Source organism: Hippocampus comes, unplaced genomic scaffold (assembly GCF_001891065.2).
Source record: "Hippocampus comes isolate QL1 unplaced genomic scaffold, H_comes_QL1_v1.1 scaffold9, whole genome shotgun sequence".
NCBI lineage: Eukaryota > Metazoa > Chordata > Actinopteri > Syngnathiformes > Syngnathidae > Hippocampus > Hippocampus comes.
In genome coordinates, this window is record NW_017805275.1 from 4,735,786 (window position 1) to 4,763,269 (window position 27,484).

The 27,484-nt window shown below is 42.7% G+C and overlaps 1 protein-coding gene across 2 annotated transcripts in view; it reads right to left on the reverse strand.

The window, feature by feature from the left end:
- Positions 1–214: 214 nt before the first annotated feature.
- flt4 (fms related receptor tyrosine kinase 4) overlaps positions 215–27,484 on the reverse strand; it is a 66,662-nt gene continuing 39,392 nt past the window's right edge. Inside the window, exons 10-30 of one of the 2 annotated variants that reach the window (XM_019870091.1) lie at positions 24,765–24,930; positions 21,513–21,648; positions 20,935–21,043; positions 19,751–20,101; positions 17,733–17,879; positions 14,499–14,630; positions 12,072–12,178; positions 11,565–11,700; positions 11,044–11,148; positions 8,739–8,852; positions 8,281–8,369; positions 8,031–8,193; positions 7,315–7,409; positions 5,208–5,330; positions 4,969–5,080; positions 4,656–4,755; positions 3,865–3,970; positions 3,665–3,789; positions 2,153–2,273; positions 1,595–1,680; positions 215–751 (exon numbers count right to left, since the gene is read on the reverse strand). In XM_019870091.1, coding sequence (XP_019725650.1) covers positions 532–751; positions 1,595–1,680; positions 2,153–2,273; positions 3,665–3,789; positions 3,865–3,970; positions 4,656–4,755; positions 4,969–5,080; positions 5,208–5,330; positions 7,315–7,409; positions 8,031–8,193; positions 8,281–8,369; positions 8,739–8,852; positions 11,044–11,148; positions 11,565–11,700; positions 12,072–12,178; positions 14,499–14,630; positions 17,733–17,879; positions 19,751–20,101; positions 20,935–21,043; positions 21,513–21,648; positions 24,765–24,930 — 2,843 coding nt within the window. In that variant the 3' untranslated portion in view covers positions 215–531. Of the gene's footprint in view, positions 752–1,594; positions 1,681–2,152; positions 2,277–3,664; positions 3,790–3,864; positions 3,971–4,655; positions 4,756–4,968; positions 5,081–5,207; positions 5,331–7,314; positions 7,410–8,030; positions 8,194–8,280; positions 8,370–8,738; positions 8,853–11,043; positions 11,149–11,564; positions 11,701–12,071; positions 12,179–14,498; positions 14,631–17,732; positions 17,880–19,750; positions 20,102–20,934; positions 21,044–21,512; positions 21,649–24,764; positions 24,931–27,484 lie in introns of both variants that reach the window. The other variant, XM_019870090.1, reaches the window with a different exon arrangement.

Genomic DNA, 27,484 nt, shown 5'->3' on the forward strand with positions numbered 1-27,484 from the left:
CGAAAAAATCGGGAAAGGAATACTAGAATACTTGAATTTTATTTGGAGTTGTTGGATTTGGGGTCCATGTGCCCTGACTGGCTGGTAACCAATCGAGGGTGGTCCATCCTCTCCCGCCAAATCAGCTGAGTACAGCTATGGCTCACCCGTGACCCAAAATTAAATTGATAGATGTGCACTAGTGATTTGAAAACAGACAGAAAACAGAGAGAAGTGAGGAGATAAAATTATTTATATCTTCCCGCAAAAAGGTAATAATTGTACAAATGAAGCACTTTGAATATAAAAGCTAAAAAATATCTAGTAAATGTGTTGAGAAAATACTTTGGTTTTGTATTGTAGTCATAATGCTGCCACCCAGTGGCTGCTGTGCTGTTAAGCACATGAATTGAAGTCCATAGTCAACCCAGGTTAAAGTTCACCATGTATTTATATATTATTTACACTAACATGCTACAATGTAACACTTTGAGCTGTCCACTTTTTTTTTTAAAACCCTTTAATTTCCCTGGGCATACATGTGTGTTTAGGTCACACATTGGAGGAGGCCAAGCAGGGCGCATTTGGCGAGAAGAAGTCACTGGCGCAGAAGCCCTCCTCAGACAAGTGTCCATACTCGTTGTTGTAGAAAGTCTGACCCGAAAGCTGGTTGAAAAAAATTGGATGTGTGGAGCTGGTGGAGCCAAAGTTGCGACCAAAACAACCATGCGAAGACGTCAGAGGCTCCGTGCTGCTGCTGCTGCTCATGCGTCTGCAGGCGAAACACCAAAATGGGCAATACGTAAGCAAAAACATGTCAGAGTTGTCTTGCTATCTACATTTTATTATTATTACAGTGGAACATCCAGTAACACCGAGGGAGTTTTCCATGACAAGCCATGCATGTTTTTGGAATGTGGGAGGAAACCGGAGTACCCAGAGAAAACCCACGATGGCACAGGGAGCACATGCAAACTCCACACAAGAAGGCCGGAGCTGGAATTCAACCCGGTACCTCTGCACTGTGAGGCCGACGCGCTAACCAGTCGACCACCGGGCCGCAGTGTAAAAAGTCTTCATTTAAAATTGGTATTTTTAAACTTGTGTGCTAACTGCTGGGTGCTCAAGTACCATGTGCTCCATTATGAAACCATGGCGTACCATGACATTCAACAATCGCTTGCAAACAAAGCGCCGTGGGAACTATATTGATTCATAGCACACTGCACAAAGGTTTGATTTAAAGCAGATATCCTTTTGACTTGGTTTGAAAGAATTACATTTTTGGGTTCTCATGTCAAACTCACGGACCATACTTTCTGAGAACCACCCATATGTGTGTATTTTACCTATTCTACATAAATTCAATGCTTAAGAAGTGTAGTACACATGTTTACCTAGCGTAAGCCTGACCTATGAAACATTTATGCATAATCAATATGATACAGTACAAATTACAGATTCATTCTTGTTTGTGTTTGTTAAAAAATATATGGGAAGAGTAGCTTGAAAAAAAAACGAATTGCATATTAAATCATAATCGCAATGTTGAGGGGGTGCGGGGGGGGGGGGGATACTATCCAACAATAGGAATAATAGCCATTGTTTAATTCACCTTTTTGCGAGAGCCCCCTTGTGCCTGTGTTCAAGTCTCTCTAGCTCCTCCGAGGCTAAAACCATCCCGCTGTCCGTCTGGTTATCCTGCAGAGACAACGTCACATGAAATCTTGTGATCCGCTAAGCTCAGAAAAAGCACAACAGTCACGCTCCTAAAATCAACTTTCTTTCTCATTTGGATGATTCACTCTTGATCATGTCTATGTATGCTCTGATTGAAAATGGCAGATGAAAAATACATATTTTATAAATATTTCTAAACAAAACCCCAATGTAATGCTGCACAATATACGGTAAATCACACTCATTTCAAAGTTATTTGCTGTACATTCCAATAGTACAAAGATTTGTGGTTTAGCGGTTCGCCCGTCTGCCTTAGAGATGGGTTTGAATCCCTGCTCAGGCCCTTCTGTGCAGCAGTCTGATCCAACTCCAAATCACTATGCGTTTCTGTGGAGCAATAACCCCTTAAAATGTGAAGAACTTTGAAGGTGAACCCAGCCCATCTGCTGTATATATTTGACAAAATTGCTCATAATAGTCTGACACTTCTTACCTGAGTGCTCTTCTGACGGTGAATCTCTAAAGGAAGCTCTTCAAACGTCTTCACTCTCGGCTGGCACGCCTTTGAGGGTCCCGCAAGCGCGCAGCCGGCAAAGGGCACAAAGTTATAATACCTGCTTGAAAGACGAGTGAGAGGTCAGCACATCAAATACGTGACAGCGCATCGCAATGAGACTTCATTGAATTCAGACTCAAATAAGACCTCCGGCGACCTAGTCCGCTCAGAGAACACGTCATCAACAGCGAAATGATCTCACTTCTGTCCCCAAGGGCTTATAAGTTTAATGACCATACTCCCAACAGTCAGGTCATTCCATTGGAAAAAAAAAAGAAAATAATAGAGAAATAAAAGATTTTTATAGGCAAAAAAAACTCAAGGGAAGTTGACCTGTTAACAAAAATGGCGTCCAACTCATTGTCGTCATAGGTTATGGTTTTCGGTACTGTAAACAATTTCACCTGCATTTGATTCTTAGAGCATACTGTATGTATTGTTAACACATTTCATTTGAAATCAAAAGTCATGAAAAATTGTAGCAAATAAATACAGAATTATAAAACTGTTATTCAATGAATGTTCCAAAAGGTGTCAATCTGTCAGTCAAGCCTACATCTGTCAGTGAGCCGCTCTCCCATATTTGTGGTCATCCCAGCTTTGTGGATGACACACTCGTTGGCAGATTCTTTTCAGTCGCTCCTGCAAATGCTACAACACTTAACCCGTGGACCCCCTCTGCCTTCGCGGGTTTGTTTGCCTGTCCCCGTGGCTGTTGCGGCTTCTGCTACGACAACCTGCTGTCTGTCAATTGTCATTTAGGACAACAACAAAGTCTGAGCATCCCTGACTGGATGACAGAACAGTACGCGACATTGGCCCAAGACAAATTTCCAATCTTTAAAGTCCCACCATCTCAACTGTCAAGTTAAGAGCTCTGTATCCAGGCTTTGAAGTGATCTATCACAGTTGATATTAAATTCAAAGTGAAGTTCTTTCCGACTATTCCTGTACTTTGGTGTACTAGTGTGGATGGATTTTTATTGGCCCGTGGCAGCGTCTCCCAACTTTTATGAGCCAAGGCACATATTTTACATATCATACACATGATGATGATCTCATCTCAATTGACTCACACATTTTACTTACGCTGTGTGAAATCTGGGCTGGTATAGTTGAAGACAAAGCAATTATTTCTGTTGTATGCATAGCAATAGGATACAAAGCTTAATTGGACCGCCTACCATGTCGTGGAAAATCATTTTGCCTGTCGCTGGCAGACCAAGATGAATAATGTTACATTAATCCCGGTGGATGAATTGTATGTAAGTGAACCTGATGATCTCTCATGGCACACCACTTGAAATCACAGGTCTATGGAGCAGTTTTTGTTTATCGCTACAAGCTCTTGCTGTGTCTGAGAAACAGCTATCTAAATGTATTCCATGATTATTATTATTGCATGAAGCATCATGGAAGAGCAAGCAAGAAATGGACTTGCATCAGTACCTCGTCGGCAGCGCGTTGCCGGCTAGCCTCAATTCCTCTTCAGATGGAGGCCGTGATGAAGCTTGAGAAAAGCCGTCATCTTCGGAGCTCTGCGAGTGGTTCAGAGGGATGTAGTCCTTCCCATCCTGGGAGCAAAATTGATATGAGGAACCACAGGGAGCACTCTCGCTGGATTTGTTACTTCAACAGGTGTATCTCACAGGCAGACTGTTGTCCTGCAGCAGGTCGCCCAGGGTTTGGACCAGGGCGGGGAATTGGGGCCTCTCTTTGGGCTCTCCGTGCCAGCACGCCAACATGATGCCGTATCTACCACCAGAGGGCAGCAAAGTCATACAAAGAATGCTCAACGCCCCTCTATCCATCCATCCGTTCTCTGTTCTGTTTATCCGCTAATGAATGAAATACAGAACTCTCTTTTGGGTTGTCAGTAATTGATATAATTTCAATGGAAACCAAAGTGTTGGAAAGCAAAGAATTTTTGCTTAGTTGTGTGGTGGACTACCGTGCTGCATCACAAGGTGATACTACTACTACTACTTTGATAGAAACAGCATAAAGGTAGGTACGCTGAAAAAAAAAGAGTGCTTAATTTCTTCATGTACATCGGTTGCACATGATTGAAATGTAATGTCATTGTCTACTTGGAAATTTGCAATATCTTAATTTAACACTCTTCACCCATGTGCAAATGATGATCAATTAACAACAACGGCTTTTTTTTTCTAGTGGAGGTATAGGTAAGGGTAGGTCGATCAACATTTGTGATCAAAAGCCACATTTGACTTTAAAAATAAAAAGAGGGCCCAGGTCATTCATAGAAAGGGTTAAAATGTGTATTTTTTAATAGTTTATTTTAATAAAAACAATTATTTTGTAAAATTTTATAATCCATAATTAACCCATCCGATCGGGTTGAACATTGGATTTGGGCAGGTTGAAGAGCCGAAGCCGGTCGCGGTCATGCTTTTTCCACCATGAACATGGATCTTACATTTCAGGGGAGGCTGTTTCTGGCGCTCTCATTCTGACTCCATCTTTTAATCGTTTGCAAAACTCCTCATCAATTTGTACCCCCGGATATGGAGAGGCTCCTAAAAGAGCGTGTGAGATAGAACAAAGAAAGTGGTGCATGAAAAATTAGGCATGACGATTTAATCTGCTTCTCGAAATCCAACATAATTCCCCAATTGCTCTGTGCAGACAGAGAGATTTACACTTCAATGGCGACCCCACACTGCCAGAAAAGACTGTGTTTGAACTCCCCTTTCTTTTCAAGTATGTGTCGTTATAAAAAGTTTTTGTACCAAGTGAAAAGATTTCCCAGAGAAGCACTCCAAAGGACCACACGTCGCTCTGGCTGGTGTACACTTTGTCGAAGATACTCTCTGGAGCCATCCACTTGAGAGGCAGTCGGGCCTGTGAGGATGTCAGAGCACCAAAGAAATATTCCAGCTGAGGCATCAAAGCAGAAAACGCACCTGTACAAGAGTGAATTGTAATGTTGTTGACTCTGAAAACAAAGACATAAGCCGGCATGTCGTACGTTGCCTTTCCTGACGTAGTCGGGGTCTTTGTATATGTCGCGGGCCAGGCCGAAGTCACAGATCTTCACCACATTGCTTTCTGACAGCAGAATGTTGCGGGCCGCCAGGTCTCTGTGGATACACTGTAGACACACGCACACACACGCGCGCACACACACACACACACACACACACACACACACACACACACACACACACACACACACACACACACACACGCATCAAAATGTTGCTGATACACGCATGTGTGTACAACATTGTTTCTGACAGGGAATTTAATCATCTGTTAGTTTTACTTTGTTTGCGTGCACGGTGAAATGTGGGACTGGACTTTGTCTGGCAGCCCCCACAGCTGCTTTGCTTAGCATATTAAAAAGCCACTGCGACCTACAAACTGCTCAGCAAGTCAGTGTCATACAGTACTATTGTTTGTTGTGTAAAACTCCTCCGTATGATGTCTTCAGTGTGCACAATTAGAATAGGATGCATGTGATACTTGTAGAGCCAGACTTGCAGCAAAAATATCTGAAGGGGTTCAAAGAAACAGTGAACTGTCTTTTTAATGATTTGCTCTCGTCTCACATAAAACCAAATCAACTGGGATGAAAACAACCAGAACAGACAAAAGTACAAAATCGTTGCTGTCGAAACTTGGTTCATTAAACAAAGTTGATGGCGATTGCCTTTCCCCCGACACTGTTTCGAATCATTGATGTCAAGCTCTAGGCACATGGGCCAGAGTCAATTCCAAGTCATTTTATGTGGCCACCAACAGTTCATTGAATTCAAATCGGCAAAGCAATGCAGAAGAATGCGATTTTCAAATCGCAACGGCTGCAATTTGGATCGATAAATATATAAGTGTCAGTTCAACTGGTCGCTCTGCCTTATTTTTTTCCCAAGAAACGTGTATATATGATGTATTATTTATTTATTGATATAGTGTCTGCAGTCCACGTTTACAGATCATTATTTCCTGAAACATGAAAAGCTGAAGTGCAATATTGTTGTGACGTTTATGTTAGGGTAAGCCTTACCCATACCCCCCCCACCACCCCAAAAAAGGATCTCAAGTAAATCTGCTTTTGTTGATTGTATCACCACAGTATCTACAAAGGACTTTTAATACAGCAAATCCTGACATTTTAAGTGAAACCAAATTTCACCTGCAAGTATGTTAGCGTACTTTTTGCGTCATGCGATTTCAGATGGACAGCACATTCAGTTCCATTTACTGCCAATGTTGGTTGTGTGCACGCTTCTGACATTCATTCTGTCATTCGCCACAATGTGATTTTTTCCCCTCTTCTCAGTTGTTTTTTTTTTTTTTTTCCAGTCCAGCAATTGGGGAGGCTTACGCTCCACTGAGTGCTACTAAAATTTGAAATTATACCTCACCGGGACAAATAACTTGATATGTCATATCCATTGTCCAGCATAAGGCATATACAGTACTTTTTACATTATGTATGGAAAGTATATTTGAGAGAAACATTTCTAAATTGCCATTCAATTTTGGAATTTACCCCCTCAAAGTTTTATAGAAGGGCTTTTGACTCAGCATGGGACTGCATTGTTTGTTTTTGTGTTTGCTGTTTTTATGTTATTAATTCTGTGTTCTAATTTTTACTTATGTACACCACTTTGTATGCAACTGTGGTTGCTCTGGAAATAAAGTTGAGAATATGGCCATCAGTGGAGTATCAGAGTGTCAGTCTGCCTTTACAGCAGCTCCTATCACTGTGTATACACTTTTTGTCTTCTACTTCCTCTCTTTCATAATTTTGCTGCTGTAAATTGGGAATGTATCCATTGTGAGACAAATACAGCTTATCTTATCTTATCTTATCTTAAAATGCAGTAATGTCCGAGACAAATGATTAAGACCACATCGGATCTGGATTTGGGCTCCTTCTTAACATAGAAATCTACTGCATTTGTCTTTAAATGGCTTTCTTTGGCTCAAAAGAATAACCATTTACGAATGCCTGCTGTCGTTCTTTAACTTGGTAATGATCTGGGCGACAATCTACTTCCCACAAAAGCAACCCCGAGAGACAAATCACCACTGCTCACAGACTAATTGCTACAGTGCTGATAATGGACCTTTCTAGATGCCAGGAACTCCATCCCACGGGCCACTTGGAAACTGTAGCAAATTAGATCTTCTATCGTCAAAGGCGTTTTCCACAAATCCTCCACTGTGGGGAAAGGGAAAAGAAAAACAAAGATGAAAGCCACATTATGACTGGTTAGCACGTCAGCCTCACATGTTCCTTTTCCACCGCGCTTGTGCTCCTCCTGGTTCCGGGCCAGTGCCCAGGTTAGCACCACTTATTTCTTTTGGCTTGAGCCCTGCTTGAAAATGTTGGCCCCAATTATTTGTTGGGCCAGACTCTGGCGCTGAACGAGCACCAAATTTTTTGGGTGGAAAAGCGGTAACAGCACAGGTGCAGGGTTCAATTCCGGCTCCAGTCTTCCTATCTGCAGTTTGCATGTTCTCCCTGTGTCTGCATGGGTTTTCTCCGGGTACTCCGGTTTCCTCCCACATTCCAAAAACATGCGTGGCAAGTTAATGGAACAACCTAAATTGTCCCTATGTACGAGTGTGAGCGTGAATGGTTGTTCGTCTATGTGTGCCCTGCGACTGGCTGGCAACCGGTTCAGGGTGTACCCCGCCTACTGTCCGAAGACAGCTGGGATAGGTTCCGCCCCCCCGCGACCCTTGCGAGGAAAAGCGGATCGGAAAATGGATGGATGGATGGAAAAAGCCCCATTCATGTCCACACGCAATGCGCTCTTTTTTCGCGAATGGGACTCACATTTCTCCACAGCAGGTTTCTGACTGGTCGTGTTGGATGATGGCGTCTGAAGGCCAACGAGCGGGGGGAAGGATGGCGAGGGGGGACGGTGGTGGGTTCTTTGGTCCGTTTGACCGGCTTCAATCATCCGTCTAACCTGGCTCTGAGTTTTGGGAGAGCGATCCTACATGGAGTAATGAGCGGGAGCTTTATTTCACCAGTTGGAATCACACCCGAGTGCCTCCTTATAATTGACGGCGGGGTTTGATACCCTATAGGGGAGGAAAAACTCTCTCTTTGCTCGCAGGAAGTTGGACAGATTCCCATACTTGCAGTATTCCACAATCACCATCAGCGGGCCTGTTCAGACAAACACAAATGAGACCGACTCGTCTTTCGAAAATGCAGGGCAAATTTTAGTCTTGCTTTCCAAACCAGTAAAAAATACATCTAACACCCAATTTGACACCATATCGGGATTAGCCCAAGAACTTTGCTGCGCTCCCCTGCTACGATTATATAATATCCTTGACAGACTTGTTTGTGCTTTAAGCATAAATGGCACTGGAGAGAAACAACAGGAATGCACTCAACCAAAAAAGGAAGTTTAGCTGTGAGCTAACCAAGGGACGACTAACAGTAAAGGGTTCCCGCAAGGACAAAACATCTGTTCCAACAAAGAGAAACAGCACAGGGCGCATTCAGTGCATTCATGCACTTCAAACTGACCATTTGGTTTGGTGCAGGCTCCTAACAGGTTCACGACATTCAGATGGTTGCCAATGTGAATGAGGATCTTGAGCTCAGACATTAAAGCCTTGTGCTCGCTGGCCGTGGCTCCGTCTGAAAGAACAGAATGGAAGGTAAACATCCCCGCATCTGAAATCGAATGTAGGCTTTGAGAAGAAAAGTGTGCTCAATCCTCCAACGTGTCAATGTGTTTGACACAACTGGGTCCACCACACTTCAACGCCTTTCACAAGCAGCACGCGTCACATGACATACTCAAGACACACACTATCCTGGTGTTTTGTTGAAACAAACTTCCATTAGACTTTACTCCTGCTCATCAAGCAGCAATGGCGAAGCAATGCAATCATTTCACTTGTTTATGGAATGTCTTCGGTTGGCGGTAAATCCCTTTGGAAAAAAAAAAGTAATTCCCTGAAAAGAAACAATTAGAGTTCCTCTGCCTTATACCATTAGGAAAACATTGTTTCCTACATATGAAGCCTAAAAGTACATAAAGCCCAACTTTGCTTCCTAATAACGTGGACTACGGTTTTCTTTTGTGAGGCCCCTGTTTAAGTGATATTTTGCAGGTTTTGTTTTATTTTTTAACTTTTTCAGTGTAGCCCCGTCAAAGCTGTTTGTATTGTTTTCCTTTTTGTTTTTTACAATTTCATTTTCATACGCCCATTGCCCAGCTCCATATTGTTCCACAGTCAAGTCTGGCTTCACGTTACTTTGTGGAATGATGTCGCATTGGCCGCAAAGCTTTGGTTTACTTGTGTTTGCTTGTTTTGAATTTCATAGTACCTCCTTCCTCCTTTCCATAGGCAGAATGTTGTCAAATCCCTGATAGCACTTGCTGTTATTAGTTTTACTGATCACAACTGACTTTGAGAGGCATATTACATCCAAGACTGATGTATCCCTGCCATCCCACTCTTCTTGAAGGCCAACCGTCAGGTCATTGACATTCTCTAGAGAGTTTCAAGCCTAGATATAGCGACTCAGCTGATGTCACAGGTTTTCAGTAGGAGAAAGTCCAGGCTATTCCATCGGAGGCCATTCCAGTCTCCAACAGCAGTTCCCTGATGATGCAACCTCGATGAGCTGGGGCGTTGCAGTCCGTGGAGATGAAATTAGGCCCGTGTTGTTCATGTAGGGCCACAATCACTGGATAAATAATGTTCTTCAGGTAGTATGGGCTTGTCACTGTACCATTCACAAAGCGTAGGGCAGTTCTGTACCAACTGGAAACACCTGCCTACTCTGTAAAACCGCCACCACCAAAAGCTCATCGGGTGACAACAGTGGCTGATGCATGGCGCTCTCCTTGACCTCTCCCACAACGTTGGCGGCCATCATTTCTGCTCAATGTGAATCGACTTTGAGCGGAGAACAGCTCTGAGGCCCACTGGTCCCTCGTTCAGCGCAAATGCTCCCTGGCCCATCCAACATGATGACACCTGTGCCCAGTGGTGTGGTCAGGCACTTTTGCAGGTCGTCCAGTGCGCAGACCATGCTGATGTAAATGGTTTCAAATGGTTTGACGTGACACTCGGGTGCCTCTCACCTCCCTTAAACGTGCCTCGAGTTAAGTGGCATTCATCATCCGGTTTCTCAGGGCATTGTTCACAAAGTAGTGTCTCATCAGCATGGGATGTGGCCAAAGAATGTCAACTTCTACATCTTTCTGTCACTGCTGATGACACTCTGTGACTCTCTCAGCTCAGTGGCCACTTTGAGAAAGTCCTGTTTTAAGCATCACAATGGCAAGGTCCTGTTGATCTATTGTGAGGTGTCGTCTTGGTCTCATCATGCCAAAATGTGAACAGCATGATGAGGACGACTGTTTAAAAAAACGGCTCTAATTAAACCATACGAGACATTTATTGGTCGGTTCAAGTATCAGACATCTGTTGTGAATTTTGCTGCTAAGCTCCTCGCTGGAGAACGGCAACTTGTGCAAAAAGTACTGAAACATTTGGACATGTGCATTCTCAAGCTTAGGGAAGGTCACATTCAGTTCACCTGTAAAGGTTTGAATGCATTTTAGGCTCGTCCTTAAATTTCACCCAAAAGCCAAATATCCCTAACCTTTTATGTATCCATCCATTTACATGAATATAGTCTGCCACACCAAACTCTTTGCTGGGAACATCCAATTGTCGAATATATCAGAAAGTTTAAGAAAAAACATTGAGGGCTGGCCGAATCCAACCTAGGTGAAGTGCTTTGGCCTTTTTTTCCCCGCTCTATGCAAAAACTGAAAATACAGCGATGCAAATGAAACGATGAATCTGACCTTTCAGCATCTTGACAGCCACAGTGTCCAGACGTGCACTCTTGCTGATTCCGTAGATTGAGGCCTCAATTACCTTGCCAAAGGCACCGTGGCCTAAAACCTTTCCTTTGTCGAGGGACACCAAACAGACACAATATTTAGAGCCGTTGATATTTACTGGAACAATCTCAGCACCCTGAAAATGGCTTCGCAATGGAGTTACAAAATGTAAATGCATCTGGCAGAGAAGAAAGAAAAATTACAACAGCGCTTGGAAAACAGAACGCTCCAATGAGTTGCAGCCACGGAGCAGATGCGTTTTTCCTCAGGGTGTTTTTAAGACCCGCGCAGGGAGCGAGTGCAATATTAAACATTCACACTTTTCCTGGCAGTCGGCAATCTAAACTCGCCCATTAAGAATTCACGGAAATGGAAAACGAATTTGGTTTCGTCCATGTAGTCTCGCCTTGGTTTTCCCTCGTGCGCCGTTGCCACTTGTTAATGTCATCATCCCAGCATACATCTGTGTTCATCCCACTCACCCAGTCGGAGTTGGTCCCGGGGGATTTCCCACTGGGAGGAGTCATAGGGCAGATATTCACACTGTTCATCCAAAGGCACCTCCAAAGGGTCCATAATGATTGACAGATAGCCGGTTTTAATGTCTGCTGGGTTAATCTGAGGAAAAGATATGATGTATTTGCGGTGAGCTGGAAATGAAAAATGAAATGAGAGTCATGCTGGTGTGACCGAGTATTCCCACGGATGACGCCATCCCGCTGCAGAGCAGCTGTGAGGTGATGTCATTCGTGACAAAGTGAGCAAAAAGTAAATAAAAGGCAATTTGGGAGTCTTCATGTTTTTCCTTGCTCTGAGGGTTAATAGCTACAAATAGTGTAATTGGACTCCAAGGAGACACCGGCGTAACGACAGCGATCAAAGAGGAGGCGTTTTTGTGGGTGAGTCAGAGGTTAAAAACGGTCAGCCTCATTCTGTCCCAGAAAAACAGAATGACAGAAACACAACGGCCGAAAGCAGGGGCGTCTGACCCGTTTCACATTGCAGAATATGAGGATGAGCAAGACCCAGAAGAACACAGCAATCGCTCCGGTTCCGATGAGTATGATGATCTCCACATTGGCCTTATCACTGGAACCTAAGCAGAAAGAGAGGAAAGACGTCTCAGGACGGGAACATTTGAAATCTGTCAAGCAAGGATGGGCAACTGGCGCCCTGTGACAACAATCTGACAGTGGCCACCTTGATCGCTCCTCTCACTGCTCCCCAATTAAAAATAAAATAAAAAAAATTGGGGGGTGGGGGTGGATATGGATGCCAAGTGAAGTCTCTTAATCATACTGTTTTCTGGTTTGGAGTGCACGCATACACACTGCTACGAATGTATGGATGTGATCAAATGCCGATTAATCATACATTCCTGTACGTCCCATGTTAGACTAAGAAGGAGGCTTCGGCATTCAGTTGAAAGTGCTGCCAAATTGAGGGAGGAAGTGTGTACATTGTGTAAGCATATGAAGACAGAGACGTCAATAAATGACTGTCAATCATACCTTCTGGTTTCAAGTCTCCAAATGAGTTGAATACAGTTACTGTATGTGTGCAGCCAAACCGACAAAAGGAGGACATGTTTTCACATGTACACAATATGGACGTCAAGCAGTGATTTGTAATAGCATATCCTGGTTTGATGCTTTGAGTTTAGCCAGCGTTGGGATCTTCAGAGGCAACGCCTTCAACGCCCCTTGTGTCATTCTTTATTAAATAGAGCAATCCAGACTTCTTTCTTGCTTGCGTCACCTGTTTCTCAATGGAATGCCAGTGTCAAATCATTTAAAAGGGATTAGAAGGGGTTTTTTTTTCCTGTCCCAGGAGGTTTAGTATATCCGGTGTTATGTTGAATGAAGGCCTATGTGTGCCGCTGTGCTGGAATAATTCATTATACCGAGGAGAGGCATGCACGGGATGTTGGGGTATGGGTGCCCATGAAGAATGCACCCTCCAGTATAGAAATGAAAAACATTTTGCATCCGTGACCTGTATTTGAAGGAGCCTTTGTGTGCTTTTACAGTACAATACTATTGGCCGTCAAATGCAAAAGGATGAAGAAAAAAAATGATGACCTCCCTCCATAAGCAGTAAGAGTCCAAACTCACAATAAGCAACAAATGTTATATGAAGGACTTATGATGGCGGTATTTGACCCTGGAACAGATTGAATTCTATTTCCAATATTTTTATTAGCGGACAATTTTTAAATAAACGGAACATCACAAGAACGGACTGTGTTCAACTGTTGGGTTCTAGGCAAGGCTATATTACCTTATGATATGACACGGCGTTGACTCTAGAGCAGTGGTGTCAAACCTACGGCCCGCGGGCCGGATCCGGCCCGCAAAGGAGTTTAATCCAGCCCGCGAGATGATTATGTAAAGCAGGGGTGTCAAACATATGGCCCGCGGGTCGGAACCGGCCCGCAAGGAGGTTCAATCAGGCTCGCAGGATAATTTAAAAGTGAAAAAAATGCATTAAAGACACAGAATTAATATTTTTAATAAGGTGCAATTCATTGAGTATCCGCAAGGGGACACTGTTTAAATCAGAGAAGAAGACAACAGCAGCCTCAGTCCGTCACTGAGACAGACCCATGACAGCAGACGCTATCAATAGCACTCTCACATTTACACATTTAATAGCACTCTCCTTAGTTTGTAAGGTGTAGGCAGGGATTACATTTAGATTCCAATTACACGTGAAAATGGTTTTAAACTTCCTTTCTTTATAAATCTCATTTAATCTGAAAGTGCATTACTATATTTTTCAATACCAATTACTTGTTCAAGTTTGTACAATCAGTGGGATCAGTTGCAATGCATATATGTGAATGATAAAAGTAAATTGCACATTTGTCGAAGGAAATGTAAGGTGCTTCATGAAATGTTTTGTAAAAGATATGTTCATTAAATTTCAACATTTTCCTAATGTTCTTGTGCTTCTTTATACCAAAACAAAGGAAAGACATGTTGTTTTGGTTATTTATAGCAAAGTATGGTATCATTTTAATGGTCCGGCCCACTTGACATCGACCGAGGCCGTATGTGGCCCACCATGTGAAATGAGTTTGACACCCCTGCTCTAGAGGGTGCCACTTCAATCCAGTCAATTGATAATCTGCATTCCGATAACACCCTACCATTAAATCTTTAAGGTGTACAAATGAGCAAATCATCAATACGACCAATTACCCATCAAGCAGTCTACTGCAAACCTATTGAATTATTCATCTTGGCCACACAATTACTTCAGCAGTCAGGAACTTGGATTTTATTGCCGTGGTGTGAAGATGCCTCCAGCGGTGAAGTGTGAGAGGTGACTGATTAAAATTCCGAGCTGTGCATATGCTGTGCGTCAGCAGTGAGGAGGTTTCGCTATTGCAGTTGTGTGTTTGTGTGTCTCACCAATGACGCGGATGGCAGCTGTTGAGTGCACACAGCCCCGCTGGTTGCAGGCAGTGCAGGTGTAAAGGCCAGCGTCCTCCTCCCGAACTCGCTGGATGCTGAGAGTACGGTTTGAGTCCTGCAGTTGGATCCCTGCAAAGAGTCAAGTAATCAGGGGCGGAGCAAAGACTTTTTTAGTGCATTGGCGAGGGTAACACGATTCTACATTCGCTACTTTCGCAAACACTACCAAACACGCGAAATTGGACCGTCTCATCCATAGTCAGATTCTCATGATCTAAAATGCACACAGAACCTAGCCCAACACACTCATAACAAAAGCAAAAACAATTCTAGGTAGATGGCAATCGAAGGCTCATTTGTTCAAACGATATCTAAGAAGCACAAGAACACAACAATCTCTTAACTCTTCACAATTCCAAAATTTAGCTTTTGTCTCAAAGATTTGCTCCTGCTTGCATTTTGAGTGTTGGGTATGACGGGTACAGTGGTTCTTAACCTTTTTAGAGGTATCGAACCCAACCAGTTAAGATGCACATTCACCGAACCCTTCATGAGTGAAAAATAAATCTATATATTTTTTACAAATTCAGGATATAAAAAAAAAAAAACGCATTTATTACAAACAGAAAAAAGTCAATAAAATTTCAAGAGATAAGTATACTTTTTTTTTTAATTGTACGACGTACAATCACGACAGTCACACTTTGACTACTCAGCGAACTAAATTTCCCACAGCACTGATTGGACAAGCAATGTCATGTGATCATCTGCAGCCAGTGATGGCCAAGTGGGCGTCATAACTAATTAACATGTTGAGTCGCGTGTGTCTTACCCTCCATGGCAGAGGCTCCGTTGAACCCCTGAGACCAACTCAGTGAACCCCTGGGGTTCGATCGAACCCAGGTTAAGAACCACTGGACTGGTATAAATGTGCTCTAATGACTGTGGATGGTATGATAAACAAAGACTTCTCGGTCACGTTGACTGTGTGTTAAGGTGTGAACGTAATAACCTTGGTTAATGCTCACTACAAGAATCATCTCTTTCACTGTTGTGGAAGATTTTCATATTCTGTGTGCAGGTCAATAGTATCAACATTTACTCAGGCAGGCTGGCTGCGGCAACCGTTGGCCACCAAGTAGCTCCGCCCCTGCATGTAATGGTTAGCACAACATCATACCGTGCACTTGTGTGTTGAAACAATTCCCCGAAGTCAGACATTATTTGCTCAATTATAGCCCTTCTTTCCATGGTGCCCCTGCTTCAATCTATTTTCATTACTGCGTTGAACTGCATGTTCCCGCAGCCCTTCTGAGGACGCTGTCATTCACCCCCGTATCTCTTAGCAGAGCCAGTCTGAGAAATCAAATGAGTCATCACCATCAGCAACGTAGGATTTTTGTGTTTGTGTGCCTATGCATTCAAGCACGGTACACATCTGTCTGAATGTGGTTTGTTTGAAATAATTATTCAGCTGTATGACTGCATGAGAGGGTGGTGGGTGGACTGGATTACCAAAAAAAACACCTGTCAGGTATACACCTTGAGTAAAAATGAACAATGTTGTATAACTTTTAGGTCTAAGTGGAAAGTTTGATCTCAGCAATGTCCCAAAATATACAAAGTCAAACAATGTGGGGGCACGACGAGAGTGTGTGCAGCTTGCCTAGGTGGGTGTTGAGCTGCCTTGTAAAAATATGCATTCCCTACAGCAGTAGTGTTCCCTTAGATTTGCTGATTTATATATATATATATATATATAAAAATAAAAACTGTTTGTACAAAAACATGGACAGTTCCATTGCCATTCAGGGGGGTGCTGGTGCAATAATGACACTTATGGTCAAAATAAATTCCAATTCAAAATTGAATGGGTTCTTCTTGCACCATCCATCTTCAATGTTTCACTGTAATTGTTTTTGAATTGATGGTGGCACCCTCAAAATTCTAACACAATTCGTTCTGTGACACAGGTTGACCGACAAAGTGTGTCAATTCCACATGTTTTTTCCCCCATAAATCCAAATCGTTTATTGCACAGGCATTATTAATTAACGTTTAAAAGGCACAAAATAGTTCCAAACAAGTAACGATCGTGTCAGTGGCATACATCGTGCTCAACAGGCTACCTGCTCTTTATTCACCAGAGGCTCATCAACCTAGTCTCTTATTTCTCTCCCGAAACAGTGTCTTCTCCCGCTTGGTGTACCTTAGCCTTCTCCGCTACGTACAATTTCTGTACATAGCTTGTAATGGAGGCTCTCGCTGGCAATCGGTAGTGGAGTCGTTAGATGCAATGCGAATGATTTCAGCTTGAGTCGAGCTGTGGACAATGTTGACAGGCTTGCTTGCAGTAGCCATACATTTAGCTATGGCTTCAACAAATTTGTTCTTCGTCATGTTATTCATTTTCTTCGCTTTGAAATGATCCATAGCTGTCTGTCTTAGACGAGGGGGCGGAATACTCGCATCAGCTGTGTGCTTGGCCATTAAGTGGTATTTCAGACTCGATGTGCTATGATGATAGCTCAGTTTATGACTGCAAAACATCCAGGTGACTTTGGTCTTGTCAGTGGAACTATCTGGCAACTTTTTAAAAGTAAACTTTCCATTCATAAACTCTTTAAGTATCCGTTTTCGGTGTCTCGCGCTGCCATGGCTGGCAAAACAGACATAGGCGTGGACCTGTGCAGCGCGCTTGTTGTTTTGTTTCCGGTTTATTTATAGAGCAACGTAACATCCGCTGTGACGTTTTTGCTGCATTAATCTCGCGATAAAAAATGTAATCACGTTAAAATTTATTTAAATTAATGCCGATAATAACGCGCTAAACTGACAGCGCTAATATATATATATATATATGTATATACACACACACACACACACACACACACACACACACACACACACACACACACACATATATGTATAAAAATGCGTACAATAGACCCATGCTATTCACACGAATAATAACAAAAATCTACAAATAATTGACACTCAATGAAATGTATTGGGAGAACAAAGCTCCAAAACAAATCCCGATCAACAATAATTAATCTGTGTTTTTCTAAAAGTTTTCTGGAGAAGTTCTAGTTGTGACATTCCACTGCTTTTGGGATATGAACCAAAAGCAGTGGAATCGGTTTTCCGAAATGAAGGTGAATGCTGACATAAGGGTCATTAAAACAACGAAGCTCGAGCATAGTGGACAAAGCAGACATGTCCATGCACCTGACATTTGATGGAGCGGCTGGTTGTCTTTGAACCAGGAGAGGTGCGGCAAGGGTCTTCCCTCCACGTCGCACTCCATGTGCAGGGATTCCGTCACATTCACTGTCTGGTTGGTGAGACTGCGCTTGTAACGAGGTGCCTCCAGCCCTGAAAAAGAAAGCACACGGATCAATAACGATGAGCATTTGTGTCATACCATGTGTGAAACACGGTGTCAGTCATGTAAAAACAGGATCATAGTGCAAAATACAGGGGAGGCAGTTAGCGGCCTGTGAGCCGCGACCACACTCGGAGGGGGTCCTTGTTTAATTAAAAAATGACTTCCATGAAGGGTGGGGCGGTGATCGACCGGTTAGCACGTCCATCTCACAGTGCAGAGGGCGTGGGTTCGATCCCGGCTCTGGCCTTCCTGTGTGGAGTTTGCAAGTTCATCCCGTGCCTGTGTGGGTTTTCTCCGGCTACTCCGGTTTCCTCCCACATTCCAAAAACATGCACGGCAGGTTGATGGAACACACTAAATAGTTCCGATGTGCAAGTGTGAGCGCCAAAGGTTGTTCATCTACATGTGCCCTGCAATTGGCTGGCAGTTCAAGGTGCCCCCCGCCTACTGCTCAAAAACAGCTGGGATGGTTTCCAGCACACCCCACGACCCTTGTGAGGATAAGCGGATCAGAACATTGACGGATGGATGGACTTGCATGAAAAATAGGAGGATATGGGGAAAAATATTGAAAAACAAACAAAATCTGTGAATATGCTCATCCGAGGGTGCTGAACTGTGAATATGCAGGGGTTGCCTGTAAATGTAAGTTGTAATGTCACCATTCACCACAAGATGCCAAACGTGTCTTCGTTGCGAATACACTGGGTCCTAGACTGGTGCATACTGGAGTGAATAGGCCTAATACATATTTGCAGATTTGGAATGATATGCTTGACAAACATTGTACCTCAATATTAAAATTTTGAGTGAACTGATTTTTGGGAAAATTTGTATAACGTGAGCTCTTGAACTTAATATTGGTATCAGTGGTTTTGTGCTGTCCTTGAATGGTAATTTATATGCAAGAAAGCCCATTGCACTTAAAAAAACAGAATTACAGCATTATTTTGTTGGTTGCTTCAAACCCTTTGTCGTTGGGTTAGGATAGGGGAACTTTTGTTTATGCACTGAAAATGCTCTTATAAAAAATGAACTATATTCAGAGCATGTGTTTTGCATGTATGCACATATTTTGTTCTGAATTAAAATTGCATTTTAATCATACATCTGGTTAGGAAGTGGGTGGGTGGCCCTATGTGGCTCCCTCGTCGCCCTGAAGAAAAATCGTGGAACCGGACAGAATTTAAGTTGTCCTTCACTGATATATATAGTGAACAACCGCATATTCGCACATTTTTCAATGTAGCAGTCACGTCAGTTTGTGTTTGTGTTATTCAGCCAAGTGTGCTAGCTAATACAATTGAGAATCCTCATGTGAAGGCAATTTATGTACCGGTAGAATAATTTTAGAATCGAATCCATGTTTTTGTAACATGAGTTTCGGATTGTGAAAATCCTCGAAGCATGTTGTTGATGGTTTATGATCCTCTCTTTTCATTGCTTGGCTGCCAGTTTGTTGCATCTATACCGAATTTCGAAAACAAAATTATTCACACATGCCTCCCTGTGCTCTGTCCACATATGATGGCAGAGAGAGCAGAGGTGAAGAAAATCCCGGCAATTACATTTCATCTTGCAGGTGCCCGATTGAGATTATGCAGTAGTATGCAAAAGAGGCACACATTGTGTTATTTCCTGCGGCACCTTAGCTCAACTTTCAGTGACGTTGATGTTACTTCATTATGCGAGTGTGGACTTGCGTGGGCTGCTCGGTGCATTAGTGTGCATTTGGAAGCCATGTCCACTGAGTGTTGAGTGTTTTCAGGGCGCATTGTAGGATTATCTGGCTATTTCTATCCGGGTATATTGCACAGAGATGGTTGAGTCTGCCGGCTCCATCTCTTTTGTCCCTCACCTTTGACAGACATATATCTGAACAGACAATGCCTCTCGCCGCTCCGTCTGCTCTGAGCCTCACACACATAGTGACCCTCATCTTGCAGCTGTACGGCGGGCAGGGTGAAATCCAGGACCCAGCTGTTGGACGCTTCCTGGAAGATAAGCTCTCCGTCAAGGGCGATGGCATAGAGGTGCACGCTTCTGCAGTCCAGCTCCTGGGGCTTGCCCTGCAGGGCATGCGGGTCCAGGCGGTACCATTGCAGCTGCTCGTAGGTGTAATTGTCGGCACTGCAGCACAAAGACACCTTGTCTTGCTCCAGGGGATTCTCTGATGGATACACATTTACGCTGAACCCCTCAGGGATGGCTGTGTTCGACAAAAGAATAAAAGAAAATCAAATGAATGGGTGAATACAGTTAAAATTGACTTTTTGTTTCGATGCAAATAAATGGGACAAGAGTTCCATTTATTGGATGATACATTTATCAAAATAAATAACACCCTTAATAACAACAACAACAACAACAATAAGACTGATAATAATCTTAATTCATTGACTGATGCCGTAGATGCCAATTTCTCAAAACACTCAACTTTTTTTTTTTCCAAAAAGGGATCTAATCGATCAAATGATGTTTATATCCATCCTGTCTGAGTGATACTTTTCACCCGCTTCGGCCAACCACAGCATTGTGAATTACATAGACCATGAAAAAAACTTTGCGTCACTGAGCCATTAGGAACATATTGGTTCGCGCATTCAACAATGTCAGAGTGAGCGCAATTGTACACCACTTAACGCCCACAATACACCTAATGCTGTCAATCAAAACTGAGCATTATTCAATTTCAAAAGAATGTTTTTTTTCCCTATTGTTTTTTTTTTTTTTTTTTTTTTAAAAGATATAAGACGGGGCTTTTTCAATTACAGGAAAAATGCTTTTGCAACAGCATCCTACTGAATAATACATCTGTGTTGTTTGGCTGAAAAGGATTTTTCTATTGAATTTTTTAAAAGGCCGCCTTTCAAAGCTGTAAGCACAAACAAATGTGATGTTCCTTCAAGTGTCATGGGTGCAGAAATCAGAAATAGTGACAATTCAAACACGTACGAATAACACCAAAGCAGACAGCATCTATCAGTTGCCCCGGTGGGGAATTTCAGGCCAGGAAAGGCCAGCTTAACACAGCCTACTCACTGGTTACGTAGAAGTAAATGAGCCGTTCGTCTTTGCCGACTTTATTCTCCGCAGAGCACTTGTACAGCAGAGACAGACTGGCGTTGCGAATCTGCAGCCGGCTGACTGTCTGCAGGTGAGAGAAGTTGGAGGAGATATGAAGCCGGCTGTCAAGTGCTTTTCTTGAGCAGACAGTTGTGTTGGTTGTGTTTTGTCAGGTTTAGACAAAGCCAACTTCACTCAGCGATGACTGAACATGAGGTGTGTGAGCGTATGTTCATTTTCATTTTTCATTCAGTTTCATTTTGTTTTCCTGCGGTGATTTCCTCTTCTGTGCAGAAGTGAGGACGTGCACATGTGGCTGTTTACGTGTAAGCCTTGCAGGAAGCCTGCAAAGGAAGGCCGTTCTAAATATTTCTACTGTGGAAATGGGTTTTGATTGACAAATTTTGTTATGCAGCTCAGAATTTCAGGACGCTTCCACAAAAACATCCAAGTTCATGGATCAGACTACTTATGTAAATCATTGTCTGTCTCACATGATCACATTTTGTACCGTGACAAGCGTCACAAGTCAAAATTAAACAGCCTTGTTTAACCTTTTGTCGACCGTCCACGAGTTCAACGGCTGTTTCGATCGCCTCCAATTCATTCACAGCCCCTTCCGAGTAAATGTCCTGCCAGTCCTGACAGTCTGGGATCGTGTCGCCGCGGCCCTTCCTGTCTGGTCGGACCCTGGGGAGAAACACATTGATGGCATCTACCCTCATTGACATTCAGAGCGGAGGGGAGACGGTGGGGGTGAATGAGAACCACATCAAACCAGGCATACTTTCGGAATCTCACCATCACTTTCCACTCTGCCCCCATGGAAAAAAGTTGCTTATCGGTGATGGAAATTCAATAGCATATTAAAGACCCTGTGGAGCCTTTTTTCGTGATTTGTTTCTACGTGCATTAAATGTGTTTTATATTAAGTGTTGAAAACGTGCAGACTGAAAGCAAGTTAGCACTGAATTGTTGAGATGTGTTGTTTTACTTCACCTTCGCAGTGGTGCAGATATGTTGAGAAACTCGTCGAATGATGCATGTAGTAGGCTGGGGCGTACGGAGCAATGTCATTTCATCAGTGGCTATCCGCCGCAATTGCAAGAGGACATTAAATTTAAACTGCTATACAAGCTGCAAACTGACTCATTTGACAAGTGTTGTCCCTTGAAGATAGAATAAGATTTGACAAAAATGTGAGGGATGTACACACTTTTGTGAGATACCGTCTATACCAGGGGTCCCCAACCTTTTTGAATGTGAGAGCTACTTTTTGGCAGCTGATTAATGCGAAGGGCTACGAGTTTGATACACACTTCTTGAATAACACATTTGATCAATTTGCCTTGAATAATACGTCATTCACTATGATTAATAATCAATGATATTCATATATTGCATGTGAAGACATCGTGTTAATGATTTTTCAAGGATTTGGAAGTCAATAGCATCAACATGCAATGCTTTATTTCTATAAATCTCTTCCAGTGTTTACATTTTCAAATGATCACCTCGACAGCATTCAAAGAAAACACACACACACACACACACGCACGCACGCACGCACACACGCACGCACACTCGCACACACACACACGGATATATACAGGTGAAATTCAATACATTTGAATATTTATTCTGTCTATAATAGTAATAATGATTATTTCAGTAGTTTGATTCAAAAGCGAAACTCAATCTGTAAATATTCTTTAAACCCAAAGTACTTTCCCTCAGGCCATTTCCCACTTAATTTCATCCATCCACCCATCTATTTTCAAATCCACTTATCCTCACACGGGTTGCGGTGGGTGCTGGAGCCTATCCCAGCCGTCTTCGGGCAGTCGGCGGGGGACAGCCTCAACCAGTTGCCAGCCAATCGCAGGGCACGCACAGACACATAACGATCCGTGTACACACTTACACCCAGGGATCATCTGGAGTGTTCAATCAGCCTGCCATGAATGTTTTTTGGAATGTGGGAGGAAACCGCAGTGCCCGGAGAAAACCCACGCAGGCACAGGGAGAACATGCAAACTCCACAGAGGAAGGCCGTAGCCGGATTCGAACCCACAACCTCTGCACTGAGAGGTCAACGCACTAACCACTCGGCCACCGGGCCGCCCACACTTAATTTCAATCCTTAAAAAATGTTTTGTTTTTATGTAATATTGTAATTTACATGAATAAATTACATTTTTTCAATTAGCTGTAAACTCTAATTCATAGGGGTGTTCCGATCAGGGTTTCACACCATCACTTCTGATAGTAATCATCCATGAGTGAGCTGAGCTGATGCTGATTCTGATTCCGATCACACGGATTAGCAGCACATTTTTCAATTTTAGAACTACTCACTCATGACTATTTGAATTATCAATTAATCTGGCAATTCCTTTTGGGATTAATTGATGAATCAGATTTAATTTTTTAAAAATGTATCCAAGATCTCATCCCTTTACTGTACATTAATTCAAAATGACAATCCAGAAAATACACAATCATATATTATGATTCCATTACTGCTTTGGTCTGTTATGTGCAGTGTAAGCAAAGGGCACACAGGCCGGTCTGGAAATGACTGCAGGCTACAAAGAACGAGCCGCGGGAGATTGCTTTTTGTGATCATCAATCAAAGGATTTGATCGACATGGCAGTCACATATACTGTACAAACTTTCCCTGGAAATCAACCGATCATGATCACCACTAATAATCCTGAAAATATGATGATATACAGTATTTCACTTTATGTGTACTGAATCCGCATGTACAAATAATTAGCTAGCTAAAGTTTGCATGTCTTTGTCTGTTTTTAGGAGGAACTCCCATGGTGGTTAGACAGTTCGACCACATTTTTTTTGGGGAACGCTCCGCCGCATTCCAAAATATTTTCCATAGATGGAAGACATACCCGTTTTCAAAACATGTTTATAAATCACCGAATTGATTATAAATCAACTAACCCGTGTTGGAATAAAAGCTACCAGCTAATGTGACCAAAGAAGGCTAGATTTCATCATGTTTCTCCACTGCAGTAAAAATAAAGGAAGTGAAATTGTTCAGCTCAAGAGAAGGTCAAAAAAACATACCGCAGGTCCATGAAATTGTGAGAAAATGTTTGAGCTTAATAAGTGACCTATAAGGACGAACTCACGCCCCCCCCCCCTACCCCCACACACACAAAAGGTATATCTGGGATTGCCTGAAGCTTGTAGCCTCCGTGGAATATAGTGAACAGACGTTAATATTCAAAAAATAAAGCAAGCGTAAGGCCTGGGGTTAAAGGAATATGAAAAAGTCCGACAATTTGCTATGCATGGTGGTGCAAAGGAACTATTGGCTCACGTCAAGGGATTGAGTGCAGATGGAGAATGGGAGAAAAAGCCCAAGGCGGGGAAATATATGCTTGGTAATAAACGTGTGCGGATGTGTGAAAATTTGGGCTGTGCGTGATTTATAGCCGCCAAATGTGAGTGCACACATCTTTGGGAGGTTGCCATTCGAGCACATTCACATCGGTGTGGCGGTGCTGTTAGAATGCAGGAGGACTGTCGGAGGGTGGATGATGTTATTGAGCAGAAAAGGACTGACTCCAGCTTTTGCCTTTCTCTTCTCCTCCTCCTCCACTAGTTGTGCAACCACCTTCATCCTCTCCTCTTCACTCACCCTCACACTTTGATGCGCTGCATCCCGCTCTACTTTGTTTTGTTTATTTTTTTTGCTGTGGGTCAGATCGAAACTGCAGCTCCCACACCAATTATAGAGAGTAAAAGCTGCCCAAGTGAGGGTGATGTTTTCTCTTACACTCTGCTGCTGGTACTGTTGAGGACACACGGGCCCCACTTCCTCCACTGCCAGCTGACCGTGGGCGCTGGGAGGCCATAGGCGGTACACGTTAGCGTCTGGCCGCTGCCGCTGGGGTAAGGATTGGGCGGTTCTGCCACTTCTTTCTCGTTTATCTGAGGAGCAACTGTGGTAAGAGGAGAAGGGGGGGAGCGTTCAGAAAACAGCCATATTTACGGTAACTGGTTCTTTGCGTGTCAGTTAGAATGGTACAGTGCAAACCGTAATGTCGGGAAGCAAGGTTACATGAAAACGAACGAAATAACTAAAACTAATATCGAAAAAACAAAATGAAATGAAATAAATCTGAAAATTCTTTAAAAAAAAAAAAACTGAACCTACATCATACGTTCATAAGAGTGAAAATGTCATTCGTTATCGTCTTTGTCATTTGATAGCAGATAAGATTTTGGGTCCCCCCCACCCCGACTCGGCAAATATTCCATATCTTAAAAAAAAAAAAATCAAACTAATATGAATAATCAAGAAAAACGAATCTAAAATGAAGAGATTTTGAAAAAACACAATTTCATAAAAATGAATGAACCTGTTCTAAAAATTAAATGAATCTAACTGAATTAAAAAACAAAACAAAAGTTAAAACGAAAGAAACATAACTCTCATGAAAAATCCCAAATTATCATAACTCTCCTCTTTCATCTCAAACTGCTTCAAACAACAAAGCGTGTCCCGGAAAAGTGGTTAGGACTGCACGACTGTCCGTGTGCTATGTTATGTATGTTTCACTTTATGTTAACTGTTTTGTTAAGCGCTTTGTTACAGCTGCCGCTGTTGTGAAAGCGCTATATAAATCAGCATGTATTGTATTGTATTGTATTGTATAACTCTGGTTGACAGGAACAAGTGCAAATACTGTACTTGGTTGCTGTACTTTACTTGAGCACCTATTTTTCAGATAACTTTTCATTTTTACAAAACAGTAGTCGCTCATTCACTGAGATGAAAATCTGTTAAGTAGCAACCATGTACTGTATTTATTATTTTGTATGGATATTATCAAGCTTAATGCATAATGCTAATACAAAATATTCATGTGAAGTAGGGCTGAACGACAAACCAATATCATTTTGCATTGCTATAGATACATGATCAATACCAATAGCAAACAAAATGTTCAGTCGAAAAGTAATCAGAGAGAAAACTCCGACCTCCAAGTGTATTCTGCGGGATGTCAGCAGAAGTTAATGTATGATGTAAGATTTGTTCCACCATTACGAGCACAGAAGAGGAAATTTTGGTCACACAAGCGTGTCTTGAGCCTACAAGAACTGATGATCTGAAGAAGAAGCTGCTGCTGAATCAACAAGGAAGAAATTAACGAACCTGTTCTAAACATGAAACAAATCTTCCATAAATCACATGTATGGAAGATGTATGAGTGCGCATGCAATGCTTATATCGTGATACATTTTTCCGCCATATTGTCCAGCCCCAATGTGAGGTGCAGGTATTATTTTTGTCGACATCACCAGACACTGGATTTCCTCCCTGTTGATGCTCCACTAGGACTTTACTGCAATAGTCTTCAGTTCCTGCCTGTTCTTAGGGCATTTTCCCTTCAATTTCACCTTCAGCAACTGAAATGCATGTTGAAGCGGGGTTCAGGTCAGTTGATTGACTTGGCCATTGCATAACATTCGGCTTCTTTTGCCTTGAAAAACTATTTCGCTTGCAATATGCTTCAGGTCATTGTACATCTGTAGTGTGAAGCACCATCCAATGAGTTCTGAAGCATTTGGGTGAGTGTGAGCAGTTAAAATTACTCCAAACACATAATTCATCCTGTTGATGTTGACAGCAGTCCGATCACTAAATAGAATGGACACCGTTCCATTTGCAATTACATCGTACATGCCCACGCCCAAGACCGTGCTTCATTGAGTTGATATGTAGCTTCGGTTCGCCAGTCTGCTTGTTGAGCACCCAGACGTCAGTCGTGGCCGTAGCAGCTAATGTACAAAAGCACTTTTGTGTTCATTTTGTTTCAGTTTGTTCAATAAAGGGATTGAAAGTGCACCACTTGTGGGGACGTTACAAAATGTTTGAATTTGCGGCGGTAAGGTATACTGAACTGTTGCTGATGGTGTAGTGTTACACTCACCGGACTTATTTACGGGCATTGTGGGATCGGTTCCCATTCAGTGATGGTGTGAATGTGAGTGTGTATGGTTGTTCGTCTCTATATGTGCCCTGCGACTGACTGGCAACCAGTTCAGGGGGGCAGTCTGCCTTTCACCCAAAGTCAACTGGGATAGTCTCCAGCAAACCCTGCAACCCTCTTCAGGATAAGTGATGTTGACAATGGATGGATGGATGGATGGATGGATTTTTCCATACCTGCCAGCTCTGTCATATACAGTTCTGTCAGTGAACTGTGAGGCAGACATACCAAACACTTTTTTACTATGCTCCACCAGACATTTTTGTTAGTAACCAAAAATACATGGCTACCTGTGTTTGCCTGAATTTTATTTTAGGGGGCCACTTACACAGAATGACTTTCAACCATAAAACTGGAAAAATAGGAGCTTTTTCACACAGATGCTGCTTGATTAAGAAGTCATAACAGCCTGTGTGCCTCTTATACAGAATTCAGCAAAGCAATTCATTGCCAAGATTGAGCGCATGTCAGCAGCAATGTCTGGTGTGCTGCATAAAAC